The following is a 19,602-nucleotide window of genomic DNA, read 5'->3' on the forward strand; positions in this document are numbered from 1 at the left end:
CAAGTAGAACCTGTAGACAGCAGTGCTCACCCCTTCTGGCCATAGCTTCTCCCCTTGCTATATGAGACAGCACTGCCCTATTCTCCACTTGGTTCCGTCTTACCACATGTTGCTGGAGGCAGAGTTCTGTGTAGTTTTCCTATTACAAACTTTTTATTTTTCCTGACATTTCTAGTAGTGTATAGTTAATTAGTACCCTTAGTACTTAGTGTTAGTTAGCGGTAGTTTAAGTATTTCTCTGGTGATGCCTTCACCGGGATTTAAACGTTGTCCATTGTGTGGGGGAGCAATCTGAAACAACGATCCCCACATGAAGTGCTTGCTGTGCCTAGGCAAAGTCACATCAGAGAACGGTGTTCTGTTTGCAGATTGTTCACCAAACGGACTAACGTGGCAAGGGATCTTTGTCTGAAGCAATGCCTGCTCAAGCAGGCCAGGAGGCCTGCTTCAGCACCGAGGCCCTCCTCAGATCAGAAGTTACCCTCTGGTTCTGAGAGTGCTGCCACTTCACATCCTGAAACTGACGCCTCTCTCAAGAGATGGAGGAGTTGTTTTCCCATCAAATATGCCAAGGAAAAGATAGCATAAGACTGAGCGAGCCTGCTCCAGGTCCCAGTGGGACTCATCTCCCTCTTCCAGAAGGAGTGTGGATCGGCACGGGGTGAATGCCAGTGTGTGGGATGGAGCAAGGCCATCAGCCGCTTCCCAGTACCATGCAAGGAGGTCAGAGACCCATACTGTTGACTCTGGGGCCCTGGGACATCCACTGAGTCCAACACCAATGAGGGTGATGCCAGCACGGACTCTTCCCGTGCTAGGAGCGTATCAGGCAGCAATGGATCTCTTCTGCCTTTCTGTCCTGAGCTCACCCTTGGTCCAGGACTTAGCTAATGCTGCATCTTTTATAGCCCCATAGGTTGAGCGGCCCACTGAACCTGGGAGTCTGTTGGCACTATACCCTGAGGTTTCCCTTTCATGATCAGAAGAATTAGGATCAGTACCAGACTCTACGCAATGGACCTCTCCAACCCTGTGAATTGTGACTGGCACTCGCTGCCCTCCATTTCAGCACCATCAGTTACTTTGGTATTACAGCTGATTTCAGGTCGACACCGCTTCCATCCCCAGAAACAACCTGTACTATTTCAGCCGTCGGCGCCAACTCCCTCGTCATTCTAGGCTATGGGTGAGTTGGACCGGTTGCTCACACCCTCGGGCTGGCGCCTCCTTTATCCCCTGAAGTCTGGGACTCTTTGGAATCCACGTCAGGATCTTCATCCTCTGACTGTGCCACCATCCGACCCACATCAGTGGCCATTCATGGAGCTCTCTGGGTACCAAGATTGGCATTTGTTTTACAGTTGGGACAGGGGCCTCTGGCCCAGTGCCTACTGTCACCAATGCCCTATCCATACCCGTGGGTCTCCATGGAATCCGTGGGATACTCCTCAGTCACATAGGTCCCAACCCTCATCTCGCTGACCAGGTCTGTGATGGGGACTGTCATTCTCCACAGGCCCAGGTATCAGTGATCCTTTCCCCTTGTGGAGCCTCCAGAGTCATTCTGCCCAGGCCCATCAGTTCTGGAGTAGGATCCAGCTCTGGCACAGTTAACTACTCCATCTTTGTCCCTTAGAGAATTCCACAGTGCCTGTCTCTTTCTCCCCTTCGGTACTAGAGGATTTCAAGGTGTACCAGGCACGTAGCTTTTGTGGCATGTAGCTGCTTCCCTAGATATCCATGTGGAGTTCCTGCAGTAGAACACCCACAAGTTAGTGGATATCCCACAGTCATCTGCCCCTCGGAGAGTTGCCCCCTCATTAACAATGAGCTACTTGGGCCTGCTAAGATCTTCTGGAGCACAACGGCTTCGATACACTTGCAGGGTAAGATTCAATCTCGACCTTTGTGGCCTCAACCAATATATCAGATACATGAGGTTCCAAATGATCACTCTTGTCAGCTATCCTCCTGTGTTGTTTCAAAATGAATGGCTTGCTACTCTTCACCCACTGGACAGATTGGTCTGTCGTCTTCACCTGGTCCTGGACTCCTTGCTGTGGTGGATGTCTCCAGAGAACGTTTGCCAGGACATTCCCTTCATCCAGCCTTTTCCAACCAGGTCTGTGGTCTCCGATGCCTCCCTGAAGGGTTTGGGAGTACATCTAGGGTTGCTGAAAGTTTGAGGTCTATGGTCAGAGCAGGAGTCCACATTGTATATCAACATGCTGGAGCTTCAAGCCATCTACAATGCATGTCACACTTTTTTGGACCGTATCAGGTGCTCAGTGGTTCACATATTTACCGACAATACAATCACAATGTATTATGTGACTAAGCAAAGAGGAACACACTTCAGGGTGCTTTGCCAAGAGGCAATCACGTTATGGCAGTTCTGCGTTGAGGAAAGCATTACTCAGATAGCTGACTATGTGCCTGGAGTCCAAAATCATCTCGCAAACCATCTCTGCAGGAATTTTTCCCTGTGTCACAAGTGGTCTCTGAAGACAAACATCCTCCAGGTCACCTTTGCAACTTGGGGCATTCTGATGATCTACCTATTTGCTACCAGAGATAACAGAAAATGTCACCTGTTCTGCTCTTGAGGGAGCCTCAGTCTGGGCTCCCTGTCTGACGCTTTCCTTCTCAGCTAGCAGTTGGCTGTCCTGTATGCTTTTCCTCAGATCATCTCAATCTGAAAGTGGATTGAGCCAAGCTCATTCTCATTGTCCCAGTCCATCTGAGACAGTGCTGGTTTTCCAACATTCTCGTGCTGTCAGTTCAGCCTCCCATACCCCTTCCTCTCCATCTTGACCAACCCTCTTAGAATTGTGGTCATGCATTGGATCCCATGCTCAGTTCCCTGCATCTCATGGACTGGTTGCTTTGTGGGTAAATGAGGAGGAATAGCAGTGTTTGGTGGCTGTATAACAGATCCTACTCAACAGTAGAAAGCCATCTACCAGCATAGCCTATGCAATGAAATGAAAACGGTTTTTGGTATGGTCATTGGCCTGCAGAATAAAACCAATGCTGGCCTCTATCCAGAACGTCTTGGTGAACTTGCTGCACCTTCAGTCGTTGGACTTATGCTCACTTCATTGGAAGTGGATTTGGCAGAGATATCGGCATTTCATTCCTGCCCCCTTCAGAGAAGATCAATCTTATCCAATGCCGTGGTAGCAAGATTCCTAAAATGGCTTCTTTGCCTCCAGTCGGAGAGCTGGTTCCTCTGTGGGACCTTACTACAGTCCTAGTGGCTTTAGTGGGACCTCCACTTGAACCCTTCACATCTTGTCCCTTTCCTCTTTTGTGTCATGAAACTGTGTTCCTAGCAAAAAGGGGGGGGAGCACAGAGGCCCCTGCCCTCCCAAGGCCCCACCCTTGCCCGGGGGGGGCAAAAGCAGCCCCCTGCCTGCGTCCTTGCCTCCTCCACCAAGGGGAGGTGCAGGGACCCAGGCTCCCCACAGCTGCCTGTGTGGCTCTGGCCAGGATGCAGGGCCTCGGAGCCACAACCCAGACATGATGAGAGCCACGTGGGAGCTGCAGCAGATTCTCCATCTGTCCATGGTGTTGGGGGGCCTGTTGAGAGTAGACCCCTAACCATGTCCCCGCCCAGGGAAGATGGAGGTTCTGTGGCTCCCCACATCTGCCTGTTAACATGGCCGAGTGGCAGCTCTGAGGTCCTCTCCTTTCCCGCTCCCACCCCCGCCACGATGGCAGGAGCCGGTTCGGGGAGAGCTGCGTGAGCAGCTGTGATAAGCTGGTGCAGAGTCGTGAACCCTCCATGTCCACCTGCCCTGGGCCAGGTGGAGAGCCGTGGTCGGGGGGGACGATGACATAGGACGGGGCTGCTCACAGTTCCCCCACATCATGGGCATCTGGGCTCTCTGGCCAGCCTCCATGCTGGCCTGGCCAGGAGGTGGGGCCTTGGTGGGGAAGGGCACCCCGGTGGAAAGTGAATGGGCCAGATGTGTCCACTTTCAAAAAGTGGGAGGCCTATGGCCCTGCTGGGCCCCCCTCACTACCCCCCATTCCCCTGTTCCGGAGTCACTGGTTCCGAGTAGCAATAACATCAACATCCACAAGGAGAGTCTGTGAGTTGTTGGCTCTGATGGCAGAGCCCCCTTATATACAGTTCTCTAAGGACAAAGTGACTTTACTACCTCACCCAAAATTTTTGTCTAAAGTAGTTTCTCAGTTTCATTTGAACCATGCAGTATATTTACCTGTGTTCTTTCCTAAGCCACATTAATTTCCAGAGAAGCAGAGTCTCCATTCGTTAGATGTCAAGTGACATCTTGCCAGCTATCTGGACAGGACTAAACTGTTTCATGCTTCACTTCATTTGTGTCGTATGCGAATAGTTTGAAGGGTCAAGCAGTCTCTTATCATAGAATCATAGAATATCAGGGTTGGAAGGGACCTCGGGAGGCCATCTAGTTCAACCCCCTGCTCAGAGCAGGACCAATCACCAACTAAATCATCCCAGACAGGGCTTTGTCAAGCCTGACCTTGAAAACCTCTTAGGAAGGAGATTCCACCATCTCCCTAGGTAACCCATTCCAGTGCTTCACCACCCTCCTAGTGAAAAAGTTTTTCCTAACATCCAACTTAAACCTCCTACACTTCAACTTGAGACCATTACTCCTTGTTCTGTCATCTGGTACCACTGAGAACAGTCTAGATCCATCCTCTTTGGAACCCCCTTCGGGAAGTTGAAAACAGCTATCAAATCCCCCCTCATTCTTCTCTTCTGCAGACTAAACAATCCCAGTTCCCTCAGCCTCTCCTCATAAGTCATGTGCTCCAGCCCCCTAATCATTTTTGTTGCCCTCCGCTGGACGCTTTCCAATTTTTCTACATCCTTCTTGTAGTGTGGGGCCCAAAACTGGACACAGTACTACAGATGAGGGCTCACCAATGTCAAATGATCACATCCCTCGATCTGCTGGCAATGCCCCTTCTTATACAACCCAAAATGCCGTTAGCCTTCTTGGCAACAAGGGCACACTGTCGACTCCTATCCAGCTTCTTGCCTACTGTAACCCCTAGGTCCTTTTCTGCAGAACTGCTGCCTAGCCATTCGGTCCCTAGTCTGTAGCAGTGCATGGGATTGTTGCATCCTAAGTGCAGGACTCTGCACTTGTCCTTATTGGCCCAATCCTCTAATTTGTCTAGGTCCCACTCTATCCTAGCCCTACCCTCCAGTGTATCTACCACTCCTCCCAGTTTAGTGTCATCTGCCAACTTGCTGAGGGTGCAGTCCATGCAATCCTCCAGATCATTAATGAAGATATTGAATAAAAGCGGCCCCAGGACCGACCCTTGGAGCACTCCGCTTGATACCGGCTGCCAACTAGACATGGAGCCATTGATCACTACCCGTTGGGCCCGATGATCTAGCCAGCTTTCTATCCACCTTATAGTCCATCCAGCCCTTACTACTTTAACTTGCTGGCAAGAATACTGTGGGAGACGGTATCAAAAGCTTTGCTAAAGTCAAGGAACAACACGTCCACTGCTTTCCCCTCATCCACAGAGCCAGTTATCTCATCATAGAAGGCAATTAGGTTAGTCAGGCATGACTTGCCCTTGGTGAATCCATACTGACTGTACCTGATCACTTTCCTCTCCTCTAAGTGCTTCAGAATTGATTCCTTGAGGACCTGCTCCATGATTTTTCCAGGGACTGGGGTGAGGCTGACTGGTCTATAGTTCCTCTTCACAGACTCTCTGTAAATGGATAACATCCTGTATTAAGACTGCATGTGAAATAACTTTGGCGACACCTCTTCAGCAGCGGTGATCTCATTCTACAAGAGCGCAAGCAATATCTATAGCTTTCCTCAATGATGTCTCCATATTGGACATTTGCAGGGCTGCTACATGATTGTCCACACATACATTTCCTAACAATTGTGTCATTATCACATCTTCCAGAGCAGATGCAAGTTTTGGTAGGGTGGTCCTGCAATCCTTGTATAGGCAGATTCTGAGCCCCTCCTCCTGGGGTGGGTACTGATTGTGAGTCACCTAAGTGGAATACACAACTGCATCTACTTGAAGAAGAAGAAACAACTGTGGTTATTTGATATATAGTTTCCTTGAAAAACTGTGGTTCTTTGAGATGTTATACCAAAGTGTTTTCCACGGCCCACCCTCATTCCCCTCTGCACTGGAGTCTGGTCTCTGGGTGTTTGGTGCTAAGGAACTGAAGGGGGAGGAGCTACGCCATGTAGTGCAAGCGCCACCCTCTATGTGTTCTGTTAGGCAAAATTCTCCAGCTCTGACATGCTGAGGTACACACACCTAAGTGGAATACATGTCTGCATCACATCTCAAAGAACCATAGTTACAGTAAGTGTCCATTTCTTTTACCTGTTGCAGCTCACCAAGGTCATATAACTTTGGAAGGTTTAGGAATTGATCCATTTTATTGATCACGTGTGTTATGCAGATGCTTAGCATCTTTGCACTATAACAGCAGTGTGTCTACTTGCATTGTATTCTTACAAATTAATCTTTTATTTTTTAAATGGAAGTACACTTCTGCTTATTCTTACTGTTGCCCATATAGCACTCTGCACCTCCCACCCAAACAATTTGATCTTATTTGGCATATAGAGCTTTTTTTTCTCTGGGTTGGTTGCATATGAGCCAGTTCTTACACTACTGTTTGGCTAGTTTACAGGATTCACGCATGTGATTGTGTACCTCAGATTTGCAGTTCAGTTAGTTCAAGGAGATTCTATCTGCCTTCATTCTTTGCACTGAAGCTGAAACCTCTATTTCTGTCCAGCGTAAAGTTTAACTAGCTTGACATTGACAGGTTTCAGAGTAGCAGTCGTGTTAGTCTGTATCCGCAAAAAGAAAAGGAGTACTCGTGGCACCTTAGAGACTAACAATGAAGTGGATTGGATGAAGTGAGCTGTAGCTCATGAAAGCTTATGCTCAAATAAATGTGTTAGTCTCTAAGGTGCCACAAGTACTCCTTTTCTTTTAGCTTGATAATGGAACAGATAAGTTTAGTGTATTGTATTGCTGTACTAGCTTTATATAAAGTCAAATGGGAAATAGAAATGACAGTTTTTAAAATTAGGTTTCTTGTATAATCCCTCTTTGTCTGCCTTTACTACCCACTTTTTAACATCTCTTTTTGGCAAGAGCCATTAAAATAAGCAAAGAGTAACATACAATGGTCAAGAAGCTATTTTTAAAGTCAGGATGTACTCTGGATATTTCAAGGGCTTTCATGTACCCAAGGAGTGAGTTTTATTGTGAGACGACTAAAATGGGTACTTTTGGTCAATTTCATACCCAGTGTAACTCCATTAAAGTAAATGGAGTTAAGAGTAAATGTGGCCCTTTAATTGTAATTAAAATACCATTATTCCCTTCCCACTTTACAATTAAAAAAATTCATTTTTGGAGTTCCTTTCTAGGAAGCAGGAGTGTTTAGTATACCTGAGTAACCAAAATTACCATTTCAGCACTATAAAAGGAAAATTATATTTTAAAAGGATGCCAAATTGGAAGAAAACACACTTAACAGGGTCTTGATAATGAAAGAATTCCTTCTAAAATCAAAAGGCACTGAAGGTATTTTATCTGTAGAATTCTTGAACACATCTGTATTGGAAAAACTTCTGTTAGACTCGCGTTACATTTTGCTGATGCAGCTATTGAAGTTGGCTCCGGGTGCCTTTTTTTTTTTTTTTTTTTTTTTAAAGAGAGGTCATGCAGTCCTGCTGCTTTTCCCTCCCCTGGAGTCATACCTAACCCTGCCGTCAATCTGCACACACAGCTCGCATTGCAGGATGATGGCAATCTCAGGATATACATGTCATGCTCGGTTTGTGACATCAAAATTGAAAATGATTGAAAATCTGGAAATGATGGTTACAAATTGAATATGACTTCATGTGAGAAATAAACAGCAGGAACTCATGAATTGTAAAAACAAAGGCTGTTTTTCAGTCATCTGTCCATCCCCAGCTAAAAGTTTAGGAAGAGAAGTCAGAAAATGAGAGGGGGGTATGTTTCTGCCTGTCATATGCTCCTTGAGTGGTATGTAAATTGTCCATTGAAGCAAATGGGTAATACTCAAGGCAGAAGAGGGCCAATGGTGAGTAGAACTGTACCTATTATAACAAGTTTTCCACAAGGCATCAGTGATTCTTAGTTGTTCTGTTTCTGTTTATTCCACACCTGAATTCATTCCTCTGTGTATGTTTTTGTATTCATCTCCACAGAAATAATTGTTGTTAACAAAGGATTATGGCTATAGGTGGAGAATAAATAGCAGGAGCAAATGATTCATTAAAAATAGTCTGTCTTCATCCAAAGGTCCTCACGGGTAGAACATAAAAGAAGAGGTATAATATAAAAGGAGTAGGAGTAGAACTCACTTTAAATACAATGACCACAATTTTCAAAAATTGGTGGCTCAAGTTTAGGCTTCTGTGTCCTTATTTAGATACCTCATTAAATGGCCTAATTTTCAGAAGGGCTGAGCACACAGCCACTTCCACAGATGAGCAATTTACTTGCATTAAAAGAACTTTCTGTATTAGATAAAGTGAAATTACAACACTAATGCTGTTTAAGGACCCAATTCTGCATCGTGATAGTCCTAATAGTGGAGGGCACTCAGAATCTCAAGGCTTGGATGCCAGCAACTAGAAAAAATTCCAAGAAATGTGTCATCATTGGAAGTATTACAGCTTTAATGAAAAATAGTGTCTTCAGTTTGGTTAGAACTACCCAAAATGTTCTGTGTGCAAACATATACAATAATGGAGAGGCATAAAAATACTGCCCAAAGGAGAATTCTCATAGCTCAGTTCAGCCACATGGCTGATTTAGTGAAACTATTCTGTGATTCTGTGCACCAGCCTGGAAAGAGAGGCGATTTATTTCACATGGAAGTTTTGCCTGAATGAAAAATCCAGATGTTTGATATTGGCTCAGACTTACAAAATTTGTGGAACAACTTCAGGTCTGTTTAGTACTATACCTGTGCAATAACCTGTTAACCAGTGAGTACATTTGCAGTCTCTTTTGGAGCAACATGTGAATAATCAATATGCTTCATTGATGTGACACTGCATGCAAACACAGGAGGCCCATTTTAAAACACCCCAGTCAGTTTTCCTCTTTGGTAGATATATGGGGGTTGGCGGTGTTTTGTTTTGTTTTGTTTATCTAATTTATTTTGCTTTATAGTACTCGTGAGAGCTTGGCTTCCAACACTTCAAGTATTGTTGAAAGTAACAGACGTCAGAACCCAGCCCTGAGTCCTGCACATGGTGGCGCAGGTCCAATGTTCAACTTCCGAGCAATTGCAGACCCTCCAACAAGTGAAGCTGAAAAACTGCAGAAACCTGCTAACTGCCTACAAGCTTCTGTTACTAGTGTTTGATAGTCATTCTGCCTCGGCTCTTCTGTCTCATCCTATACAGCAAAGTTTACGACACTGGGACTGATGTTTACATCTTTGGAAAAAAAGAGCATCTCATCCACAGTTTTGGTGTTTACTTAAACTGTGCTGCTATGTAGGGACAACAAAAATCTTTATTTCAAGGTATTGCTTTCCACATTTGCAGCTCTGTAGCAACAGAATAGCAGTAGGAATAATATGTACACCTTTGCTTCACTTAATTGTAGCTGAGCACATATATGAAAGTCTAGACACTGTAAGTGTAATCTGCATTTTCAATGTCCATGCAGTTGCCAACTCCATTTAAAAATGCCACAGATGCGTGATGCCCCCTGTGAGTGGTTAAACTCAGACAGAGTTGATCATTTTATTTCAAAAATTGAGCCACCACTAAAAAAATAAACAGCTAGGTCACCTTGAGGGAAAACAAAGCCAAACATGACTAGTAAAGACCTCAGCTCTATCTGTGAATTATTTATACATCAGTCATTTTCACTGTGAGTTTTCATGACACGATTTTGCAAGAATCTATAAAAGCAAGTCAAAAGAGGGCATGTTTTAAGTATGTGGGGTGGGTGAGGGAGAATTGCTGTATTTTATTTTTTTGTTTCAAAAGTATATGAGATGCTTGTCTAAAATTTACTATGTTAACCTTCCATAATTGCAAACAGAGTTGTAGGCCTTTGAATCCAGGTGAAAGGAGGGGAAGTCTAACTATGATTGAGGCAAAGCAAATAGTGACAGAAAAGGCATAACAGGTTTTTTTTAGTATAAATCAAATGTTTAAGGAAGGTGATCTCATTGGTGTGGCACGTCTGATGTTCCAACGTGCTGTTAATATAAAAATCAGAATAACAAATTTGTTTGAACAAAAGAGAAGTTCTTTGTGATACAAATGACAAGCATGGCCTGAAGAGCTGATTTCTTTCTAATGGAAGGACATAATTCTATTTTATATAGCTTTTAAGTAGAGTGCCTAAATTAGGCTGTTGAAAATAGTGTGCATTGTAGTGGTTATCAAAGGAGAAATTTAGAGAATTATAAACTTCAGGCCTTTTAGTCAATGGGCGTTATTTACAATTCAGCATTTTATGGACATGAATAGCTTTTAAAATTATATATGATTTGAAATTAAATGTGTTCATATGGTTGATCAAGAAATCCTAATTCTGCAGGTGTGGTGTATCTTATTTGTACTCCCTTAAATTGTTATTCCAAAGTAATTTATGCTAAATTGATTACTCCAGAGTAACTCTTACAGATAGGCAAACTCCACAAGTAATCTTTAGGAATACGGGGCCAAGTTCTGCTCTGTTACACATGCAAACATTTACTGCAGCAAACTGTCTCCAAAAGTGGCCACATTTGCTATTTTATGAGAACTGGAAGAAAAATGAAAACATTAAGAAGGATGTTCAGCAATGTAAATACTTACATTGCCTTTTATTGGTGTCCAAGATATAACACCCAACAGCACATATTAAAAACCAACATTTTCTTCAGTTTCTGGTGATATGTATAACTTGTATAAAGCATTTGAGCTTCACTCATGTTCTGTATTGTCATCAGAATTCTTTAGTAAAGATATAGCTGTATATTACACAGTTGGATATAGCTTACATACTTATGAAATGGCTTTATAACTCTGGACACAATTGGTTTCTGATTCTGACAGGTATATCATACAGAACCTATGTCTATAATGCACACATCTAACTGTTTTCCTTATTTTTATGCCTACATTCCATTTCATAAGAGCAATAAGACCTTTCAGTGCACATAAGGGAAATCATTGTGCTTCTTGGTTGGTTAAAGTCACTTGGCCCTTAGCCTCCTGCCTTATCATGCCTTCCAAGCCATGTTATCATGACCCAATCATGCCTGTCCCATCTTATTGCTTAAATATGTAACTTCAGGATTGCTTATTACATGCAGACTTGAGTCTTTTTTGTGAGGCTTCGTTATATATGATACAGTGGCTGACTGTGATTTTTGTTTCTGAGATATGCTCTGATGTTAGTAGTATGTATCAATTCAGTAAATAAAAATGTTTGAACAATATCTTAACTTATAGCTGATTATCTGAAAGTACAAATTGCAGTATTAAAATGTGAACAAAAAAGACAAACTTTACCTTTTTGGGGAAAACATTTTCTTTGTTATAAACTTACTAAAATTTATACAGGTAGTTGACTGTACAGAAGACATCTTTCCAGAGAAATAGCATAGTATCTACTTAAAAACTGTATAGTATGTGATTTCTGAAAGTTCCCATAGACCAGCAGACAACATAAAATATCATATTAATGTTAACATGGCATACTACTGGTATTAATGTGACTCTCAGAATATGGAATGTAAACAGAAGTTTCAAATAGAAACATTCTGGTCTTGAATTTAAAAAAAAAAAAAATTAACAGGGGAAATATAAAGAAATTCCGTCGTGAAGTTCTGGTGGTAAAACCATGGGAGTGGAGCTTGAGTGCTTTGTGTCACCTTACTCCTTCAATGAAATCATAGCCCTGTATTACATGGTTGCTTATCTCTCATTCTTACAATTTAAAGGTTTACAGAATTAGATTAGGTTGAATCTCTGTGTTGTGTCAACTTTAAAGGGTCAGCACAAATCTATTGGCATTTTGCACACTTTAATATGTATTATTATAATACAACATGTTACTTTTTTACATATATAACTACCTCCATGAATTTGATGAAATGCAGCAACATAAAAAAAGTATTTTGTAAAAAGCAAGGTTAAAAAAATTCGGAATCATTAGGTCATGGTGTTCTCTTGTGTGTCAGTGCTTGCAAATAAAGTCATTGTTTTCATTGCCATGATTTCCTTTTACTGTATTAAATTTGGCTTTCAGTTTAATAATTTGAGATTTTTATGAGGCCACATAATTTTGTTAATAGTGAACGGAAGCCTAATACCTTCTGTTGTCTTGCCATTATTGCTAAAGTTTTAATTGGTAGAAAGTCAAAACGATAGTTAAAACAATGAGGCGTTCTTGTGGCACCTTAGAGTCTTAGGCTTGTCTACATTACCTGCTGGATCGACGGGCAGCTATCGATCCAGTGGGGGTCGATGTATCGTATCTAGTTTAGATGCGATAAATCAACCGCCAAGCACTCCCCCGTTGATTGCGGTATTCCACCGGAGTGAGAGGTGCAGGCGGAGTCGATGGGGGAGCGTCAGCCATCAACTTACCACAGTGAAGACACTGCAGTAAGTAGACCTAAGTACGTCTACTTCAGCTATGTTATTCATGTAGCTGAAGTTGCGTAACTTAAATAGATTCCTTCTCCTCCCCCAGTGTAGACCAGGCCTTAGTCTCTAAGGTGTCACAAAGGACTCCTCATTGTTTTTGCTGATACAGACTAACACAGCTACCACTCTGAAAATGATAGTTGTAATTTAGCCAATTATTAACACCTACAGTATATGAAATATGATTGGCAGTTTGGAGTTTTACAGAAGACACACCAGGTATTTTTTTGCCAACCTTCAAACACTTTGGGCCCTGTTTTGCCTTCAGTTATGCCAAGATATCAAATCAGAACTTCTCTTAAATGGCAGGAGCTGTATGCTATCCAGCTCTCATTTAAATAATGCACACTTCATTTTCTAAATCCCATGCATCTCAGATGCTTGCTTCCATTGAAATTAATGATGAAACTTTAATTGATTTGATTGAGATTAGTATCAGGGTCCCTAAGTAAGGTGTATACAGAGGTGCCCATCCTGCAAAGAACCTGGGCAGACTTCCAGTAAAAAGGGGTTAGCTGTAGAGTAATAGCCAATTACAAGTTGCCTTTTTTAAAACTAGAATATTTTCAAAAACCAAGGAAAATAAGTGGAAGCTTCCCCTTGCAGCTCTAATTTATGTACAAACCCTGAATTTATTCAAGCATACAGTATCCCAATACCATTACTCAGATGTATATTAATATCGCTAGATGAGCCAATTTTCCTGTGTACATATTTTAATTTTTTTTTTAAAATGAGAATAGTACCCATTTGACTCAGCAGAGCAATGTAAACACCCACATTGTAGAAAGCAATCCTCACCCCCCATTCAAACAGTAAAATCTATTTGAAAACGAAGTTTTTGATGAAAACCTCAACCTTATTGCTGATGGTGGTAGTTTATTTTTCGAAAAAGTAGGATCATAAACAATATTTGGAGCCCATAATAAACTATAATAATATTTTGCACTTATATTTCATGCCTTTTACCTGAGGATCTCAAAGCAGTTTGCAAACCATTAATTAAGCCTCACAAGCTTATGAGGTAGGCAAATTTTGTTATCCCTATTTTACTCACTGACATATTGAAACATAGAAAGGTTAAGTGACATGTCCGAGATCACACAGAGTCAACAATGTGATTATCAAACAGTTTCTTTATCTCATTTGAGTCATGACAATAGGTTTAATGTTTTAATATGTAACCAAAGTGCTTAATGTTTATACTATAAAGATATTCTTCTGAGGTATTACAGTTATTAAAGTAGGAGAGAAACTACTTTATATTCCTGAACTGGACTTTGATATTGGAAGTGCCAAAAATGTTCACATTTCAGCATAGGGCTGCTGCCAGTAGTGGTTTCAGAAAAGTCAATTTTAACAAAAACTTGTTTTTCAAATACATTTTACAGGGCTTTCCCCAAGGTGATACTTCAAATTGCTATACTGAGTAAGAATCTTCTTTTAATCTAGTGGCACACAATAGTTTTTTTGTTTGTTTGTTTGTTTCTTTTGTTAGCAGCATTTCACATTTTTACTTCAGTTACATCTGAAATAACTTTACTGATTTACACTGAGGTAACTGAGCTCAAACTCAATTCTTAACTCCATTGAAGCTTTGTTCTGAGCTGAGGATTTTTGTTTCCCTTCCCTGGGTTAAATATGTAGAAGAGGCAGAAGGCCACTCACACTTGGATTTGAAAATAGGACTTTGGTTGAATAAACAGGTGTTTCTCTCATGACTATATACGAAATCTGTAGTGAAATGCACAGTCAGCAAACCTCCTGCCCCCCCAGCCTGGATGCTAATGCACAACCACCTGTTTTGCACAATGGAAGGGCAAATCTCTGTTCAGTATAATGCACTCATCGAACTGTACAGTGGATAAGAGCCACCCAAAGGATGCCCATGTGAAAGTATGAAAGGTCTAAACAGGGCTCTTAGAGTAATTGGCACAGATGTTACTTTTATACATAGAGGAGACTTATGTTTAAAGGGATCATAATTCTGCAGGTAACTTTCTGTGAGTGACTGAATGTGACCGTCACTTTAGGTTTAAATGAGTTAATAAATGCAAGTGGAACTTACTGTATGTTAGAAGGGAGTTTTGCAGCCAAGACTGCCTTGTATAAATGTGTTTGCACTGAAAATAAATTTTAAAAATTACTTGGTCTCTGGTTGCTGTAAAGGTCATCCAAGATGGATATTCTGTTTATATTGTATAGTATTTCATATGAAATAATTACAGTTCATAAAATGTCTTCCGTAATGTTACTGATTTATAACAGCACATTTGTAACATGGTTTTTATTGTGTCAGTGTACCATACTGTAAATGATGATTACTTGTCATGCTTAGTATAATAATTTAAAGGAGAAAAGGACAGGGATTTTTGTAAGTCTATATATTTGAAAGTCCCTCCACATGGTAATATTGTGTACATGTTGTTTACGTAGTGTTGTGTGAAATATCCATTTTGGATTGTGTTACTTTTTAAGATATTAAATAACATTTGGTTATATGTTTTCAGTGGGTTTTTTTGCACCTTCAAGGGATGTGGACGGCACATGTGATGAAATTTAAGAATACGTGTTTCTCGCCCTCATTTAGTAAAATGTGCATAACAAATTTGCCATCTCAAAAAACAAAGGTAATTGTAGCTTGATATTTTCATGGATGCTGAATGAAATCCCTATGAACATTTCTAGTAATAGAGAAGCAAGGTGAAAACTAAACATAAGTAAAGGATTTAAAACTCCCAATTTGAATTGGATATACAGGCTAATGCATCTACAGTGAACATATTTATAATTGAATTTACAAGCATATAGTTAAGGTGGATCAGACTTCTATGAAATGCAAAATCCTTTAAAGCATTGTAAAGTCAACTGGAGACAAATTTCAATTTTCCTTTTATTTCCCTTCGCCATCTGTGTGGGCCAGAGAAGGTCATGGTACACAGACAGTAGAGGGGAAGAATCACTAGCAAGGTAATTGTTTTGGTGAAGTGCAGATGACATTGTGGATGGAAACAGACTTGACAAATCATAAACAAGATTTACACATGCCATTTTCCTGCCTTCCCAGGAAAGGCAGGAGGAAGGGTTATGGAGAGATTCTGACCCCAAACGTTTTGGCTTGGCTCTGGAATCTTTGTCTTGACTACCAAAACAACCACCATTTGCCTGATGTAATGTTCATATATGCCCCAAGGTCAGGTATAATGCAATACGTATTAATGTTTTGGATATCAAGTAAGAGTTTCTATTTGAAATGGGTTCTGGCACCCAGTTCCTTGACTTGTCAATTCTCTGTGATTCATACAACAATAAACACTATAAATACTCTTTTCTATAGTGCCAGAAAAACTGCAACCTTTCACCTATCCATCTGTTCCCTATTGCTTTTCATAATCTCATCCCTAAGAATATTTTTAGACTAGGAAAAGTGGTCATATTTCAGCAGGGGTTGGCTGACACATTTTAATTAACCCTCATCTAATGCTGATCCTGTCTCCAAAAAAGGGTATATAGATATGCCCTACATTGAGCCATGTTCTGAGTGGCCTGTAGGCAAAGCAACCTCAGTAATCGCTCCACCAATCATCAGTCCTACAGTCTAGTTCTGGTAGCCCCATTACTGTTATGCAGCAGTAATTTGGCCCAGGTGTGCTGTGGGGTTGTTGGGTTTTTTTTGTTTTTTTCTGAAATACCTCTCTTCTGGTTTTTCTTTGGTTTGGTTTTTGTAGTGTTGGAGGACTTCATGGGATAGCTTTTCACCTCTTAATCTGTGATTTCACCTGCCATTGTCTAGGAGGAAACCTAAATTGTGTTCCCAGGCCCTTTATACACACACCCTAGAACTATATTTGGAAACCCGTGTTTGAACTTGCTTCATACCTGTTCAGGCTGAAGGTTCAGAAATCTGGAGACTTCATGCAAATATCTTCACATTTTAATTTGCATATGTTAATATGCTTTACCTTATAGATATGGTGGCCAGTGTCCCGATTACCAGAACTGTAAACCTGACAAGGATGCAGCATGGAATGAGCTTTAGAAGCAAAGGGATTGCTATGCTCTGCCATCTCCCTGGAGTGGTGGTGTGAGAACTTGGTGGCAGCTTGAGGCTCTGCCACTGGCTGCTGCTCCTGCTGGAGTGGGTGGAGGGATGCAGTTCAGTTGTCTTGCTGGCTGCTGCTTGGCCTGGACTGGAAGGGCCATCTGATAACTTCCTGCAATTTGATGGGGGCTGCTCTGGTTAGCCTGAAGCTGGGTGTCTAGCTCTGGCTGTTCCTTGCTTGGCTGCCCCTGCCTATTTGGAGCAAGGGGGCAGAGGGTGAGGCAAGTGTAGTGTTGTGGGGATAAAGAGGGTTCTGGCCATTGATCCCTGGTTATTGCCCATCCATGTGGCTATGCATAGATAGCCCAATGTCACTTTAACAATAGCTCCAAGCCTATGGGAATGGGTGGGCTGAGCCAACTATGTTCTCTTCTCTTTAATTGGAGCCCTGGACTCGTAAGCGTAGATTTCCTACCTGGGATGGCCCTTAGCATAGAGACGTAGCATTGAGTGTCTCCCAGCTCTCCATATCAGGAGATTACTTCTGCCTAGGAGCTTAAATGTGGACAGCAGCTAACGAGAGCAGACTCTGGCTGGCATCTCATCAAGAGACTTGGTCTCTGTCTAAACATGGTTTCAGTTAACCTGGTTCAGAATCAACTTATCTGGCCACAGTGGTTTCAACCCATTAACTTTTTTTAAATGTACAGTGTGCCCTTCCTTCTCTCCACGTGTCCCCCTGTATCTGAGTCTCTCTTCCTTTTTCAGTTTGAGTTTTCCTGCAAACTGATTTTTCAATAATGTATCTCTTCCATTTTTCCTCACTCTTCCAAATTATCTTCTGATTCTGCTTCCCTTTAGCATCTTATTTTCCCCATTAGTATTTTCTTTTATTACTTTTCTTTGACTCTAGATGTTCCCTACTTCCCCCTTTAAATTGAATTTTTTCTTCTTTGCCCTCTCTCAAAATCTCATTCTTTTTGTACAAATTTCCTCTTTCTTCAATCCCTTTATCTTTTTCACTCCTCCTGCTAATTTGAAATAGCTCAGTTGAGGTGAACTGAACAATAGCTTCAGGAAAGGAGCTTCTGCCATTAGGTATCTTGTGAAATACTGCTCAGGATTTGAGATTTAAAGAATGTGAAGGTGTCTAAATACTCCCAGCCTTTCATCAGCACTGTCATTTATATCCTCCCCCTCATTTCCCTCACTACCCTTTATTCCTGCAATACATTCTTCTGCCAAACTTCTCGGTGTGTATTTATACCTGAGTAACGATAACTAAAATCCCAGTCTCTGAAGAGCTTTGGGATATTTATACCACATTGCCTTTCTCTGTGCAATAGGGCAAGCCACCTGGCAGGAAGGTAAGTGAATTGTTTTGTTTAAGTCCAGTTGTGTTTCAAAAATTGCTACCTGGATGCTAATCTCTTTCCAAATTTTCTGAACTATGATATGGGGAGCTCACAATTCAGATCTACTTGCTTGGTACAACTGATAGCATCAAGATTCAGAAAGTCTTGCAGCAATTTCAATGATCCAGGCACTTCGGTGGTCAGGACCTTCATGCCAAGGTGAATAAGCTTTGGTTTGTATACACTCCTTTCTACATAGCTTCCAAATTCTCTGGTGAAATAAAAGAAAAACTGTGCTCTTGGCTTTCTACTGTATAGTAGTCAAAACTGCTCCTTCTGACAATGGGACCACCCTTTCCTCCATGGAGTCTGCTGGACCTACATTCAATCCTGGCAGTTCATTCTCCTCGGTAATTTCAAGGAACTTCACCTAAGTACTTGTTTTTCTTAAATATGGGCCCTTAATTGTTTAGGATTGTCAGAAAAACTCATTGGTACCGTGCTGAAGACCACAAGCAAAGTTAAATCAAATTAAAGAATTGAGATCAGAAAGAAAGAATGCCCTGAGGGAGGTCATATTGTTTTTTCTGGCTTGGTCTGAGTAGGAGTCACCAGTGATGACTTGTTTGTGCCCAGTTTCTTAGTAATTTTTTTAGGTCACTGTGAGATTCCCCTTTATTTCAAGTGATACATTTTCTTTTGGGACTTGAATATGGTTCTGAAGAGACTGTTTCTTGCCTATATATCCTTTCAATTCTATATTTTTGTTTGTTGATATTTGAAAATTACTACTTTCCTTTGTTATCACAGTGATAAAGTATGCCTAAGCGCAATACTTACTTTAGTTTCCGAAGCATTTTTTTAAGAATTCCAGAAAGAGTCGTATTTATTTCCAGCTACCTTTGGCTTCACATTTTTTTTTATCCAAAGAAAAATTATGACGTCTTGATGCTAATGATGGCAATCTTACTCTAAAGTGTAGTGTCTCTTGTCTATTCGACAAATCCTGCTTTCATTTACAACCACACAACTTGTCTTCCAGGGAGCTGCACAGATGTAATTGAGAGCAGAGTTTGGCTATATATTAAGGCTGTCAATTAATTGCATTTAACTCATGCTATTAACTGAAAAAAATTAATCCTGATTAAAAAAAAGTAATCACGAGTAATCACACTTATAACATTAGAATACCAATTGAAATTTATTAAATATTTTTGATGATTTTCTATGTTTTCAATATTGATTTCAATTACAACATAGAATACAAAATGCACAGTGCTCACTTTATATTGCTTTTTATTACAAACATGCACCGTAAAAATGATAAACAAAAGAAATAGTATTTTTCAATTCACCTCATACAAGTACTGAAGTGCAATCGCTTTATCGTTAAAGTGTAACTTACAAATGCAGATTTTTTTGGTTACATAACTGCACTCAAAAACAAAACAGTGTAATACATTAGAGCTTACAAGTCCACTCAGTCCTA

At 41.2% G+C, this 19,602-nt stretch overlaps 1 protein-coding gene across 6 annotated transcripts in view; it reads left to right on the forward strand.

The window, feature by feature from the left end:
• The window catches only part of STOX2 (storkhead box 2), a 225,417-nt gene extending 210,202 nt beyond the window's left edge, over positions 1 to 15,215 (forward strand). For all 6 annotated transcript variants that reach the window (XM_043513575.1, XM_043513574.1, XM_043513578.1 and 3 more), the window contains one exon: positions 9,229 to 15,215. In XM_043513575.1, the coding sequence (XP_043369510.1) occupies positions 9,229 to 9,424 (196 nt within the window). In that variant the 3' untranslated portion in view covers positions 9,425 to 15,215. The remainder of the gene's footprint in view (positions 1 to 9,228) is intronic.
• The last annotated feature ends 4,387 nt before the right edge of the window (positions 15,216 to 19,602 follow it).

The sequence above is a fragment of the Dermochelys coriacea genome, chromosome 4 (assembly GCF_009764565.3).
Source record: "Dermochelys coriacea isolate rDerCor1 chromosome 4, rDerCor1.pri.v4, whole genome shotgun sequence".
NCBI lineage: Eukaryota > Metazoa > Chordata > Testudines > Dermochelyidae > Dermochelys > Dermochelys coriacea.